Here is a 15,598-nt window from a genome sequence, read left to right as displayed (position 1 = left end):
TCAATTATACCTCAATAAAAAATTAATTAATAATATAATTTCTAGACATTTATTGTAAAGAAATAAATCAAAAAATGTGAAAAGGGTAATTGAGCATTATTTATAAAAATAAAAAGTAGAAGCTATCAAAATGGCTAATGATAAATGAATGGTTAATTAAATTAACACATTAGTCAACATGATTAAATGCTAAATAACCATTAACCAATTAATTTCCCATGCAGTAACTTGGAAAAGACCAATGATACATGTCAAGTAAAAATACCAATGATACAACATTGTGTTGCTAACATTAAACAAATTTTATCTTTATTATGTTACAATTATATACCTTTGAATCCATGTGGACACACAATACTGTCATCACATGAGTCTCCTCTCATCTTTAGATTAAGCAGAAATGGGACATGGTATTGAAACCTTCACCATCTTCTCTTTTTTCAGCCATCTCCCCTCCCCACTCTCTAAAATGTAGCCATACCAAACAGCTAATGGTTCACATAATCTGGGAGACCTCATGTTTTCTCATTCCTGAACTTTTGCACATTCCTTCTTTTCCTTCTGCCTGGAACTTGTAAACATGCCTCTCCCCACATCTCCCCATTCCACGGAGCTAACTTCTTATTCTTCAAATCTCAGCATCACTGATACATTCCAAATTCACAACACTTCACTCTCCTGTGTGCTCCCATAGCCCGCTATGCACACAGTCCTATTTTCCCATTTTGTATTTTTTTTTTTGCTGGCCCATCTGCTCCAAGAGGGCACGGATCATAACTCGTTTGTTTTCTTATGTATCCCCATTGCTTACCAATGGGCCTGGCATGCTCAATAGATATTAATATAAAAGTATTTTGGGGATGGTGGGACAATAGATGATTTTGTCTCTCTACTTTCCAAACCTTCTGCACAATTGTTACACAATCTTTATAATAGAGGACTTTTAATCCCTTTTTTGAAAAGTGACCCCACTTGCTACCAGTTGAAATTACCACCAATTTCAGATCACACGTCCTGGGTGTAAGTGACTTGAATATGGTTGACTTTGAGAGTCGGACTATTTGATACAGTCCTTTGTTTCAGTGCTTGAACTAACACAGTCTTTTTTGAAGCAGCTGCAAGCAGAACAAATGAAGAACACCCTCAAGAAGAGACAAGTACTCAGGTAAACTGAGAAATAGAGTGAAAGTACAGTCAGCCCTCCATATCCTAGAACACGGAACCCATGGATACCGGGCGCATACTGTACTATACCACTTTATATAAGAGACTTAAGCATCCATGGATTTTGGTACTTGTGGGAAGAGGGAATGTGGTCCTGGGACCAATCCCCTGCCGATACCTAGGGACGACTCTACCTCACTAGATCTACACCAGCCTGCCTGTAGACTGGATTTTAGGGAGTTCTAGGTGGGGTAGAGAGTTTATTTATTTATTTAATAAATTTTATTTTTTAAAATTGAGGCATATTTTTAAAATTTATTTATTTTATTTTTGGCTGTGTTGGGTCTTCGTTGCTGCACATGGGCTTTTGTCTGGTTGCAGCAAGCGGGGGCTACTCTTCGTTGTGGTGTGCAGGCTTCTCATTGTGGTGGCTTCTCTTGTTGGGAGCACAGGCTTTAGGCATGCGGGCTTTAGTAGTTGTGGCACACAGGCTCAGTAGTTGTGGCACATGGGCTCTACAGTGCAGGCTCAGTAGTTGTGGCACACGAGCTTATTTGTTCCGCGGCATGTGGGATCTTCCCAGACCAGGGCTCGAACCCATGTCTCCTTCATTGGCAGGCAGATTCTTAACCACTGCGCCACCAGGAAAGCCCAATTGAGGCATATTTGACATATTAGTTTCAGGGAGAATTTATTTTTAATTCTTGTCTTTTCCAAGCTGGTTGTATTTTTCCAGGAGATGTTGATTATCATGCCCAGAATCTGAGAAATATCTACTACAAATACATCAGAAAATTGTATATTTGATTGTTAAAAATGTTTTACATCAGTTAAGTCTATTTGCTGTATTAGCAGTAGGCATCAAACTCAAAACACATGCTCCCTTTCCCCCGAAGCTCTCCTCATGAGTGTATGTTGAATGAAAGTTGATTATAGGTTCCATGGGGGACGTTGAAGGTGTTTTTCTCATGTCCGTCTTAAACTCAAATGTGTCCAAGTTCTCAGATCTTCAAGAGGCCAATACTCTTCTTTAACACACATGTTCTCATTCTGCATAAAAGCAGGAAGTTCACTCTCTCCCTAAGTATTTTGGAGTCTTCCTGCGGAAGCTTTTCCTCAAACCCTCCCTGGTTGTTGCTTGTTACCTAGAACTCCTGACTCAGTAGCTTTGGGGCTAAGAGTATGGGCTCTAGCATGAAATTCTCTGGTTTGTCTCCTGGTTCCATCACATATTAGCCATGTGACCTTGGACAAGTTTCTCAACCTGCCTGAGCATCACTTTTTCCCTGTCTATAAAACAGGGATAATAACAATGCCTATTTCATATAGTGCGACTACATGGGGATTAAAGAAATGGGAAGTACGCTGCATAGTATTTGACATATAACAAGCAATACATACACAGAATGTCTATTATTCTTTGTTAACCCCTTCTTAACATTGTAAACTACTTCTCCAAACCTCTTTTGCTCTCCCCATATTAATTTTCTAAAAAAAAAAAATATGGACACAGTCACCTCCTCTAATTCTCGCAAACACAGTTGCTGCTGAAGACTAGGAAATAACAAAGGGAAATTACAATTAAAAAACAAAAAAAGAGGAGTAAGACACTTAAGATAAAATATTAGATGGCTTCGTCTAGCTTACCGATTAAGCCATCTTTCTCCTTAGACCTGGCAGGCTGCCGAGCCTGTAGGATTCATCTTAATAGCATATTTGAGGGGATGGAGGGAAGAGCCAGGGAAGCTAGTGCTCTCCCGGTACACTTTGCCCCAAAATGCTGCTTTTCCTTAATTAAAAAAAAGGATTGCATGATGGTTGCTAACATAGAGGAAGTAGTGTTAAAGTGAGAGACAGTCCATTAAATGGTAGAAACGTCAGCTACTGAGACATGCAGAGATCAACAAATTGTGTTATTTAGTAAATTCTTTTTTCTCCCTGATGTCAGATCTTGGCTATGTTTCTGAGCCAGCTCCCTTCCTACTCCCCTCAAACCTTTGCCCTACTACTACCACCCCAGAACTGTAGCTTTACCTTTACATAATGAAAAAGGCTGACACAACATAAAGTGGCTCCTTACAAAATGTTTTGGTCCCCACACAGTGCTGTCACTGGCAGAAGTCCCAGTTCTAGGTGCCCTGATCTACAGACCAGATTTGACACCAGCTCTGCTTTATAAATCTGACCCTTATTAACAGTCTCAGACTTTGACTACTATCTCCATTTTTAGAATCAACAGCCTACAGAATCAATTGTTAAGACCACAGAGGATAAGAACTTCCATGAGGATGCCTATAATAAGCCTAAATGAAAGTCTGGTAAGCTGCCTCAGTTTCTCCAACATGATCAGGAGCACACCTGTCCCCAGAGATGTAGAAGGAAGCCAATTTATTTGCCTTTGTGTGATAGTATGATTATACTACCTTCCACTAGCCAGAGAGTTTCTAATGGCACTAGCTCTAAATTCTAATTTGGAAAATTAATTTTAAAATAAGATTCCTTTATCTGGATTTCTGAAAACTTTGTAGTCTCGTGGTTCCCTCTCTATATTCTGCTATTTAGTCTCACATGCAACACTGGTTGCTCCCAATTTGGCGGGTCATTTTTCAGGCAGCCATGCACTGTGGAAGATGTAAACAGGCAATAAGCTATGACTTCATGTTCAAAAGTTTATGTTCTAGTTAAGGAGACAAAACATACCACACAGAAGGCAATTAAAATAACAATACGAGATACACCATGGACAGTGTCAACTGAAGCTAAATGAATTCAAAAGAGGAAAAGTAGCTACTGAGCATAAACAAAGTCTTTGTAGAGAAATGAATCGGACACTCAGAATAGAAGACACAGGAGAGCAAGACTTTGGGGGAAAAATGAGTAGACCAGCCTGACTGTTGGCCATTCAAAATGTGGTGTCTCTGGGGAAATATGTGTTTATAAGTGCTTTATATGACTCTATGTTACATTAAGAATATCACTGGGTTAAAAATGACCTTCAGATAAATCTTATCTCCATTTAAAAAATGTTAGCTCTTGCATACCACTTCCTATGACAAAGATCATATTTAAAAATAGATTTAAAAGCTAACAATACACCATCGAAAAGGTGTTTGCAAGAATTATTTGCAACACATGGGAAAAATTTATACAAAATGATGAGGAAAACACTATGATTCCAACAGGCAAACTTAAGAACAGCCAGTTCAGGGAAAAGACAATACCCAGAATATAGAGAAAACTAAACAACAATGAAGTATTAACATTTGTTTTTTTAAATGAACAATTTTTATTCAATGGTAGAATTATTGCCTTTGAAATAACTGAAAATAGAGTGATACTTGTTTTCTCATATTTAGCTGGTGGATAAGTAAAAGTAATTTTTTAACAAAAGTCATAAAAATGCTTACACACTTGGACTCAGTGTTTTTTGAAAAAATCAGTCTGAAAATTGAAATCCTAAGAGAGTAAAAATCAATCCAAAGAGAGAAATCCAAAGTATTCAAGTAGACATATGTACAACATGTCTAGTACACTACTATTTCTAGGGGCAAAAAATTTAAAAGAGCCTAAGTGTTCAACAATGAGAAAGTGTATAATTTCACTACAGCACATTCATACACGGACTATCATAAAACCATGAAAAAGACTGGTTGAGTAGTCCAATGTAAAATATAAAAGCTGAAGGCAAAACTGTACTTATACCTTGTTTAGCATAAAACAAGGCCAGAAAAGATAAATCCAAATGATGTAATTAAGTGGAAAGGTGAGAGTAGGGATGGTCTTATTTACCTCTTTTATTTTATGCAGTTTTATTACCCTTATAATGAAAAATATGATGGTAAAACTATCAAGCATTATTCAAATATAAATTACTTTAAAGTTGTCTTTTCTTTTTTACCACCGTTTACGCTCAGCAATCCATAGTGTTAGGAAAGGGAGTGGTAATAGCCAGAGTTGAAACTCAGTGAGTGACTCAGAAATGACTCCAGTGAAGTTATTCCCACAATGGAAAACCCTCCTCCTGATAATGCATAAAATACCCCTGTCCGGTTCGGCAGACGCCAAGGGCTACTTGGATTCAGACTCCCAGTTTAAATCACGCTGCCACCCCTTTATGAGGATGAATGATTCACACTTCCTTGCTCAACTTCCTTCCTTGGCCTCATCAATAATGACCAGATCTTTCTTGTGAGAATGAAAATGACCCTCCAATGCATCCTATCCCAGGTTGTGGGTCAATGTTGAAAGATTCCAAAGTTCTTTTGTCTTTGTTTTCTTTCCTTTCCATTTTTTTAGAAATGGTTGACAAGGCTGTTTTGAAGACTGACACATGCATTGGTACTGCTGTCATGAGATGCCTCCTGTTTTTGAAATGCATTTCCTTACCTCAAGAGGGAGCAACTTCGAGTTGGATCCTGTGCAAATGTTCTTGGTGTCACAAGGAAAGAAGTTTGGACCTTGCAACTGTTCCGTTTAAAACACTTTTTTGCAAAATTTCCTTGATTTAAAATATCTATTATTTAAAATATGTAAAACACCCCAGAAAATTTTAGAGTGAGTTTTAGTTTTAGAGCCAGAAAATAAGCTTATGCCGCCTCAATAATTTGCATATTACTCTTAAAGCAAAAATGGTTTGCTTCACTTTATGAAAATTAAATGCTATTAAAATGTATTTTAAATGTTGCTCTTGAACCAAGTATTGATATTTTTCATTCATTGCACTTCACTCATCTTGGAAGCACTCAGTGAATTAAAATAGCAAAGAATGGAAATGGATTTAGACTGAACCATGTAACTCAGTCCTAAGCGAAACTGCCAGTGTTCATTTTGTTCATCATTATATTTACAATAGTGACCACAACGCCCAGCACATAATTTTAAAGGATAATCTTAACAGTGAAGAGATATTGTGTGCTTTCTGTATGCTGGTATATGACAAATGCTGTACAGTTATGAACTTACATAATCTTCACAACAACCACGTAAGGTAGGTACTATTACTTCCAATTTACAAATGAGTAAATTGAAAGAGTGAGTGTGAGCAATTTGCCAAAAACCTCCCAGCTAGTAAGAGGCAGAGCAGAGAGCTGAAAACAAGCCTGTGATTAGCTATTTTACCATATATACCTCCAGTATGGTAAGTCTTAAATAAGTATCTGAAGAATTTATAAAAATTTAAATATATGTCTTTAGGATCATGCTTCCACCCAGGGGTTGGGAAATGTTATTCCAAACTTTTTTCTTGCTACAACTGGTGGGAGGCACAGTTTTCAGAAGCCAAGTGTAGAGACTCCATTCACAAAATGCGCTTGTGGAGAAGACAGTTCGGTTTGTTGCTGTTGGGAAAGTCAAATCAAACTGCTATCACTTCTCTCCAAAACTAAACTCAACCAGTTCTTTTCCAGTGATAGTTACACGACAGCTCTTTTAATGTCTGAGGAGACATTATTTTTTATTACTGAGATGTAGTTGATGTACAATACTATACAAGTTACAGGTGTACAACATAGAGATTCACAATTTTTAAGGTTACTTCATTTTTAGTTATTCATTATAAAATATTGGATATATTCCCCGTATTGTACAATATATCCTTGTAGCGGATTTATTTTACACATAACAGTTTGTACCTCTTAATCCCCTACCCCTATATTGCCCCTCTCCCCCTCCCCACTGATAACTACTACTTTGTTCTCTCTACCTGTGAGTCTGTTTCCTTTTTGTTATATTCACTAGTTTGTTTCATTTTTTAGATTCCAAATGTAAGTGATATGTATTTGTCTTTCTCTGTCTGACTTATTTCACTTAGCATAATACCTGAGGGATCTTATTAATGAGTACCCTTCCTCTCCTGAGTTCTGAACCAAGTGAAAATTAAGACAGAGGATTAAGGCACTTAGAACCTAAAACACACACATCCCACTCTCCCCACACCAACACACACACCTTTATTAGTGACTGAGCTGACATGGAATACATGGTTGCCTTTTGACTCCCAGATTTGGACAGATTTACCACTGTAGACATTTACCATTAAGCTTACTGCATAGCTGAGAACAGTAGAAAAGAAGATTTCTAAGGGCAAGTTCACCCCCAAAAGGAATCAGGAAGAAGGGACTGGACAAAGAACATCCAGACTCTGCTTCCAAATTCATTAACCTGATAAGCCACTGCACCTCAGCAGAATGAATGAGGAGGTATGGTGACAGGCCAGGAGTGTTAAGGCAATGGAGAGTGAAGCCCTCAATCTGGAACCAGGAATCAGGAGAGGGAAGAAGTGCTCTCCACCAGCAGCCATCACTGACAGCGAGCTTAGTGTGCACCAGGCACTCTTCTGAGGGTCTTGCCCTCATTTCAGCTTGAGCCATCACTACATGAAATTTAGGTGGTAGGTACTATCATCATCCCATTTGAAAGAGAAAGTAATGGAGCTTAAAGAATTCCGAAAATTGCTCAAAGTCACAGCTAGACGTGATGACACTGGTACTCAAATCGCCCAAATACATTCAGAATAATTTACAATGCTTTTTAAGTTCTCTAGATTTTTCTTGGTGGGGGGGAGGGGGTGGAAATCTAAGCCAATGGAGAAGAGAAGGATACACTCCAAAAAATATTAGTCATTGTCAGTGTCTGACTAGGTCCGTGTCCTTGACGGTAAACATTTCCACTTGGGAAAAGAAGCCTGAACAAGGCACCGAGATATGAAATAATTGCAGCACCTTGCAAGGTGTATACCCACCCTCCTCATCAGGGTATGGTAATTGTGTGCCCAGGACTCCTCCTTCACCAGAAAGAATGTAATGCCGATTTTGGCCTGAGAAGGGTGCTTAGAGCTCATTTTCGCTTGACTCCTCGGGGGAAGCCCACTTATTTGCTTACAAGGCCCAGAATATTGTCTGCTTTTAATATTTTTAGATAAGGGCTTTACTTGGTCTTTCGACCCTTGGAATTTTATTTTTAACTTAGCTTTTAACTGTTACAGTGTTTAAACCTAGTTTGTATTATTATTTTTCCCTCCAGATACATAACTTAACCTTCTATATTCTATGTTAGTCTTACTAATTAAAAACAGAAAACTTTGCTGATGAAGGAATATTCTTCCCAAGGGTCATTCATTCTGAAACAGTAGTCCAAGAAATGACAGGGAAGAGTGCTGTACCATCCACCTGCCTGGGTACATTGTAGGAGCCCTCTCAGTGAGCTGAACAAATTCCCATTTTGTTTCAAATAGTCCCCTTACCATTAAAAATAATCTTCTGTTTTATTATTGCCCCCAGCAAGTCATATGCTAACATCCCTCCCCCAAAGCTCACTTAGACAGGTATTGGAGCTGTGTTCCTACCTACTTTTTGAAACCAAATATTCCTTATATAAACAAACGATCCTTTTTAAAATTGCATCAAAATAAATAAATTAATTAAATACTTAGGAACAAACCTCACCAAGGAAGTGAAAGACTTATATGCTGAGAACTACAAAACATTAATAAAGGAGACTGAAGATGATTCAAAGAAATGGAAAGATATTCCATGCTTCTGGATTAGAATTAATATTGTTAAAATGGCCATACTACCCAAAGCAATCTACAGATTTAATGTGATCCCTATCAGATTACCCATGACATTTTTTACAGAACTAGAACAGATAATCTTAAAATTTATATGGAACCATAAAAGACCCAGAATTGCCAAAGAAATCCTGAGGAAAAAGAACAAAGCAGGAGGCATAACCCCCCCAGACTTCAGACATACTGCAAAGCTACGGTAACCAAAACTGTGTGGTATTGGCACAAAAACAGACAGATCAATGGAACAAAATAGAAAGCCCAGAAATAAAACCACACACCTATGGACAATTAATCTTTGACAAAGGAAGCAATAATATACAATGGGGAAAAGACTGTCTCTTTAGCAAGTGGTATTAGGAAAGTTGGATAGCCTCATGTAAGTCAATGAAGCTAGAACACACCCTCATACCATGCACAAAAATAAACTCAAAATGGCTTAAAGGCTTAAACATAAGACAAGGCACCATAAAACTCCTAGAAGAGACCATAGGCAAAACATTCTCTGACATAAATCGTGCCAATGTTTTCTTAGGTCAGTCTCCCAAGGCAATAGAAATAAAAGCGAAAATAAACAAATGGACCTAATCAAGCTTATAAGCTTTTGCACAGCAAAGGAAACCATAAAATAATGAAAAGACAACCTACACACTGGGAGAAAATATTTGCAAATGGTGCAACCAATAAGGGCTTAATTTCCAAAATATACAAACAACTCACACAATTCAATAACAAAAAACCACAAACAATCCAATCAAAAAATGGGCAGAAGACCTAAATAGAAATTTCTCCAGAGAAGACATACAGATGGCCAAGAGGTACATGAAAAATGCTCTTCATCGTTAATTATTAGAGAAATGCAAATCAAAACTACAATGAGGTACCACCTCACACTGATCAGAATGGCCATCATTAAAAAGTCTACAAATAATAAATGTTGGAAAGAGTGTGGAGAAAAGAGAACCCTCTTACACTGTTGGTGGGAATGTAAACTGGTGCGGCCACTATGGAAAACAGTATGGAAGCTCCTCAAAAAACTAAAAATAGGATTGCCATATGATCCAGCAACTCCACTCTTGGGCATATACCCATACAAAACTGCAATTTGAAAAAATGTATGCACCCCTATGTTCATAACAGCACTATTTATAATAACCAAGACATAGAAACAACATAAATGTCCATCAACAGATGAATGGATAAAGAAGATGTGGTGTATATATGCAATGGAATATTACTCAGCCATTAAAAATCATGAAATAATGCCATTTGAAGCAACATGGATGGACCTAGAGATACTAAGCAAAGTAAATCAGAAAGAGAAAGACAAATACCATGTGATATCACTTATATGTGGAATGTAAAATATGATACAAATGAACATATCTATGAAACAGAAACAGACTCACAGACATAGAGGACAGACTTGTGGTTGCAGGGCAGGGGAGAAGTATTGGGAATTTGGGATTAGCAGATGCAAACTATTATATATAGGATGGGTAAACAACAAAGTCTTACTATATAGCACAGGGAAATATAATCAATATCCTGTGATAAACCATAATGGAAAAGAATATGAAAAAGAATATATATGTGTATAACTGAGTCACTTTGCTGTACAGAAATTAACATAACACTTTAAATAAACTGTATTTCAATACAATTAAAAAAAATAAAACCAAATACTCCTTAATGAGGAATATCAGCTATTAACAGTCATAGTTTTCAAACACATAACTCTTTGACATTAGGCAGGATTCCTAATCAACTCATATTATGTACCAAAAAGTAAGTAGTTAGAAAATTATACTCAGGAAGACTTTTCAATATTATCCCATCATGCAGCCTTCACCCTCTCTATGAGACTTTTTGCAGGGAAGGCAGAATGGTGATGTCTTAACTAAGCCATTATATTCCTGACTCTACAAGAATTCTTAAATAAACCAGTTCTTTTCCTGTCATAAAATGCTCCAAAATGATTTTCCTTAGCATAAATAGCTCCCTCAGCTCCCATCTCTAATCACAAAAGTCTAAAAAGGACTACCTAGGGCTTGATTTATACCATCTGTTTTTTTGAGACTGAAAAAGTTCAAAGAATCACTCTTATCCAGAAGACCTCTAACCAGCCTTGGCAGCTGAAGTCAGTCTGAAGTTAAAAGTGCCAACTAAATGTCACTCACCACCTGGTTCTACAAGGATTGAGTCATTAGCCACTGCAGTCGCTGACATTCAACACACCCTGAAAGGAGCTCAGGGTGGAGATAAGGAATGAGACACTCTGTGCTCTGGGAAAATTGGCATATATTTTCAGGAGAAAATTTTATAAACCTAATTTCTTGTATCTTCCTGTACTTAGAAAAATCATTAACAGAGATATCTGTTCTTTGTGACTAGCAGCAACCTTCTACTGAGATGTGTGCTTGACTGCATGTACCCCTTCTCCAAAAATCACATATGTACTGACCTCCCTCCTTACATCTCCAGAGCAGCTCCTCAGAGCTATCCCCAGGCTATAGTCCTCAATAAATCTCCAAATAAAACTAAACTCACAGCTCTCATGTTGTGTTCTTTTTTTTGTTTTTTTTTTTTTAGTCGACAAAAGCCACACAAGAACTGGGAAGCCATGACACACTCAAGACATGTAAATATGTTTCAGTCTTTCTGGACACATTGGAGTGATACAGACCTAAGTTCAAAGTCAAGGCCATCTTTCTACAACTACTCATTGAATAGGAAAATGAATAAACTGCATGCCCTGTTTGCACTTATATCCTAGATTACTATTGGGGTGTCTTGAGCAAGTCCCTTGACTTCTGTGAGCCTAGTGTCCTCATCCATAATATAGAGGAAATGGTATTTACCCCATAGAATTCTTGCATGAACTAATAAGAAATTATACCTAAAACATTTAGTGTAGTACCTAGATTATAGAAAGCTCTCAACAAAGGATTATTCTGATTATACTATCCTATGATCTTAGAGATATAGCAAAACAGGCTTTGCATTGGTAATTAATTCTCTTACAGTAATGCCTACAGATAGGAAAGTTAATTTAAAGATTCCAACTGAAACTTCCTCTGATTTCACCATCATCTGCTTACAAACATCCAGGCTTTTATTTAGAATTTAATTCATATAATTTCTCATATGTATTAGGCATTGGAGTAAGCACCAAGAAGGACAGAGAACGTATGATTCAAAGATTTGTTATTTTGGCTTCTTTGTGTGGGTGTGTGTATTTCTGGACTTTCATTTGTGGAGCAGAGGTAGATTATTTAGTCCAGAGTTGTTTTCACAGCAATAAATGTGCATATTATACGTGTCCTGCTCCTTCCTGCTACCTTACACAATCATAAGAAATTTTCATGATCAGTAGCTAATGCTTCCACAGCTCAGCTTCTCCATCTAATGGCCTGAGTAAAACTCAAAGTTGAAAGTTAGGGAGCCATCCCCAGCCTTTTCTTAAATTATAATGGAAGGTTGATTTCCAACACTCACCCCTATGGTGTTGACTCTCTGAACGCAAAGAAGGCTTTGCTCAACACTGGAACTAATTAAGCCACCCTTGGGGCAGCGTCCAGGCTGTTTGCTCAAGCTGCCCTACCCAACGTCTAGGATAACTTAATTTATACTGGTGAGGAGTCAACAATTGCCCTACTCACTGGCTAACTCCCTTGTCCATTTTTTCTTTCCTCCATGATGCTAAAAACTCTGGTTCCCTGCTTCTGACCTCTAGGTGGTACAACACGTAGAGAGGCCACTGAGGAGAGGGATTTTAAAGTAAATTTTTTCCTGAAAGTAATAGGGAAGAGAAAGGTTAGTTATAACAGTGTGTCAAGACACCTTCATACTCTCTCTCACACACATACACACACACACACACACACACACACACACACACACCACTTTCTTCACACACAAAATGGCAGACCATTGGCTGTTATCTCAGATTCCCTATATATGGTGTAGGGGAACAAAACTTGCCACCCTAGACTATCCCATTAGCTTGAGAGTTATTTGGATTGGAGATTTTTTTTAAAAAGCAAAAGGCTCAAGAACTCTTTCTTTTTACCCACCCCCTCCTTAACTGCCTAAAAGAATTTAGACAAAGAGCCTGGTCCAGGAAGAGCACTACCACCAGAGATACCTACAAAGAATTCGGGCTACCTGTGGTATGGAGTGTTCAGCAGAGCCTGGAGCCCAAAGTCCTCCCTGTGTCCCATTGTCTCTGCAGGGCCCAGCAAACATTTGTTATCCAACATTTACTTCTCCATCTCCATGTGAATTGCCTTCCTCCCCTTTGAAGTCTCAAGTCCCTACCCCCTTCTTCTTCTCTCAGAAGGCTTATTAGGCTCAACTGCCTAACTTGTCCTTGGGCCTCATATTCTTATGGAGCCCCTGTAAGTATATAATTAAATTTGTTTTTTTTCCTGTTAATCTGTCTCCTGTGGATTTCATTCTTAGACGAGCCAGAAGAACCTAGAAGGGTAGAGGAAGTTTAGTTTAGTTTTGTTTTTTTTCTCCCCCCAACAGAATAGAAAGCTTTAGATAACTTGGAAGAAATTCCTTAAAATTTATTGTAATTATTCAACTTGGGAAAGGAAGTGGTTTTGACACAGGAGAATGGGAGAAACAGATTAGGGCAGCTCCAGATTTCTTAGATCTGTATGCAGTAGACATCCCTAATTTTTATATATGCTTTGTTAAGAATTTTCTTTCTTCACTGTTCAACTAACTTACTGAGGAGAGGGTTTCCTGAATTTCAGTTATTCCCAAGATAGGAAAATTTGCTATCCTAATATCTTTCCTAGGATAAATTACCCAAGGGATTAATGAAAAATTGAATGGAGGTTCTGTTGGAGAAATATAATTAAAAACACACAATCTCCTGCTGCCCCCGAAAATCTCTCCACAAAAGTAGAAGGAAGAGAAAGTTTTATTATTGAATAAGCATTAAACCAGAATGTAATGAGAATCATAGGCAATCCGCTAAGGAGATTACAGAAACAAAGAAATCTTGCCCTTTTCTGTAGCCAAACAGATACAATCCATTGTATACACTTTTTCAAGATAAACAATGTCTAGTCCTCAAATAAGAGGACTTGACTGCATTATTTGTCACACATTATTCACCCTAAATGCATTTGGTAATATGTTTGCTGATTGTCCTTGAAAGAGAAATTTTCCTCTTATCCTTTTGCCTGTAGGTAGGTTTGAAATTTGGAGCCAGGGGTCAGCTGAAGTTTGGCTCCTATTCTCCCAGGAAAACTGGGACATAAGGGCCTTATCTTCCTTGTGATTGCATTTCAAAAAGATGGGTCCCAGGTACCAGGGGAAATGTTCCTGGATTGTTTATTCAATTTTTAAAAGATTTACATGTATTTGAAAGATGGAGAGAAAGAACTTACAAGTTTTCTAAAATAAATGCTCTAAAAAAAGGGAGGGGAAAAAGTCTCTGCCCTTATTTTCAACAGAGAGAATTAGGCTCTTATCTTTCATTTGTATTTTCCCTTGCAGGACTAAAATGTTATCAATCATAATATATTTTACTTCATGCACTGAGCCCTCCTAGACTGGCATAACCCTCCTTTCCCTCTCACAAGCCCTACTCACTCCAGAATACTTTGTCCTCCTAGGCAAGTGTTGTCCACCTCTCAGCCCATTTGTCATAAAGTGCTCCTGGAAACCCCCCACATAGACAGCCTGATGTATGGAGAGCAGCAACGGGGGCACGAGTGATGTGTGATGGGTCTGGTGTTGCACAACTAGTACCCCAGCTTCTCTAACATGGTTTCTTCTAAGCTGCTTCCCCATGCTGCCCTGCCTGTTGCAGGTATGACCTCTCCATTACTCTAGGACAAGCAGTAAGATCTTTTGCACTTTGTTTCATTTCATTTCAAGGAGCTCCATGAGGGCAGGCCTGTATCTGCTTCATTCACCACTAAACCCACAATGCCCAGCATACAGTAGGTGCTCAGCATATACTTGTTGAAGGAATGAAGGAACAAATGAGTGGCCAAACTTGAGCCAACCATCAACTATAAGAATAATTTTAAAAATCTGTAATTCCTGTCCCCAAGTTAATTTCTTTCATTTTTAACCTTTTTATTGAGATAATTTACATATGGTAGAATGCATGCTTTTTGATATACAGCTCTATGAATTATGAGAAATGCATACAGTCATGTATGTCACCACCACCACAAGATACAGAACAATTACAAAAAAATCCCCTCCTGATCCTTGAAGATCAAACCTTCCCCTACCCCTTCTCTGGCCACCACTGATGTGTTTTCTGTCCCTACAGATTTGCCTCATCCTGAATGTCACAAAAGGTAGATATTAAATCTGGATTCTTCCACTCAGCGTAATGCATTTGAGAATCATCTATGTTGTTGTATATATTAGTAGTCCATTCCTTTTTATTACTGGGCAGAATCCCATCGTGTGGATGTGACATAGTTTGTTTAGCCATTCACTACTTGAGATTATCTGGGTTATTTCCAGGGTTTTTTTTCTGTTTGTTTTGTGGTTTTTTTGGCAATGATGAGTAAAGCAGCTATAAACATACACATGCAGGTTCTTAGAGATCTTAATTTTTTATTTCTCTTGGGTAAATGCCTAAGAGTGGGGTTGCTAGGTTGTGTGGTAAGGCTATGTTTAACTTTATAAGAAACTGCCATACTCTTTTCCAAAGAGGCTAAACCATATTGCATTCCCATCAGCAGTATGTGAGACTTCTAGATGCTCCACTTCCCTTGTCAGCACTTGGTATTATCAGTTTTTGTTTTTATTTTTTTTTAATTTTTATTATTTATTTTTTTAAGAAGATGTTGGGGGTAGGAGTTTATTAATTAATTAATTTATTTA

At 37.8% G+C, this 15,598-nt stretch overlaps 1 protein-coding gene across 1 annotated transcript in view; it reads left to right on the top strand.

The window, feature by feature from the left end:
• SLC9C1 (solute carrier family 9 member C1) overlaps positions 1-3,475 on the top strand; it is a 94,736-nt gene extending 91,261 nt beyond the window's left edge. Inside the window, exons 26-27 of the mRNA XM_029213713.1 lie at positions 1,101-1,165; positions 3,395-3,475. Of these exons, the coding sequence (XP_029069546.1) occupies positions 1,101-1,165; positions 3,395-3,475 (146 nt within the window). The remainder of the gene's footprint in view (positions 1-1,100; positions 1,166-3,394) is intronic.
• Positions 3,476-15,598: the final 12,123 nt, after the last annotated feature.

This window comes from Monodon monoceros, unplaced genomic scaffold (assembly GCF_005190385.1).
Source record: "Monodon monoceros isolate NGI ecotype Baffin Bay Population unplaced genomic scaffold, NGI_Narwhal_1 Super_Scaffold_11, whole genome shotgun sequence".
Taxonomy (NCBI): domain Eukaryota; kingdom Metazoa; phylum Chordata; class Mammalia; order Artiodactyla; family Monodontidae; genus Monodon; species Monodon monoceros.
The sequence above is the reverse complement of the archived record's forward strand: the minus strand, read 5'-3'. Positions and strand labels throughout refer to the sequence as shown.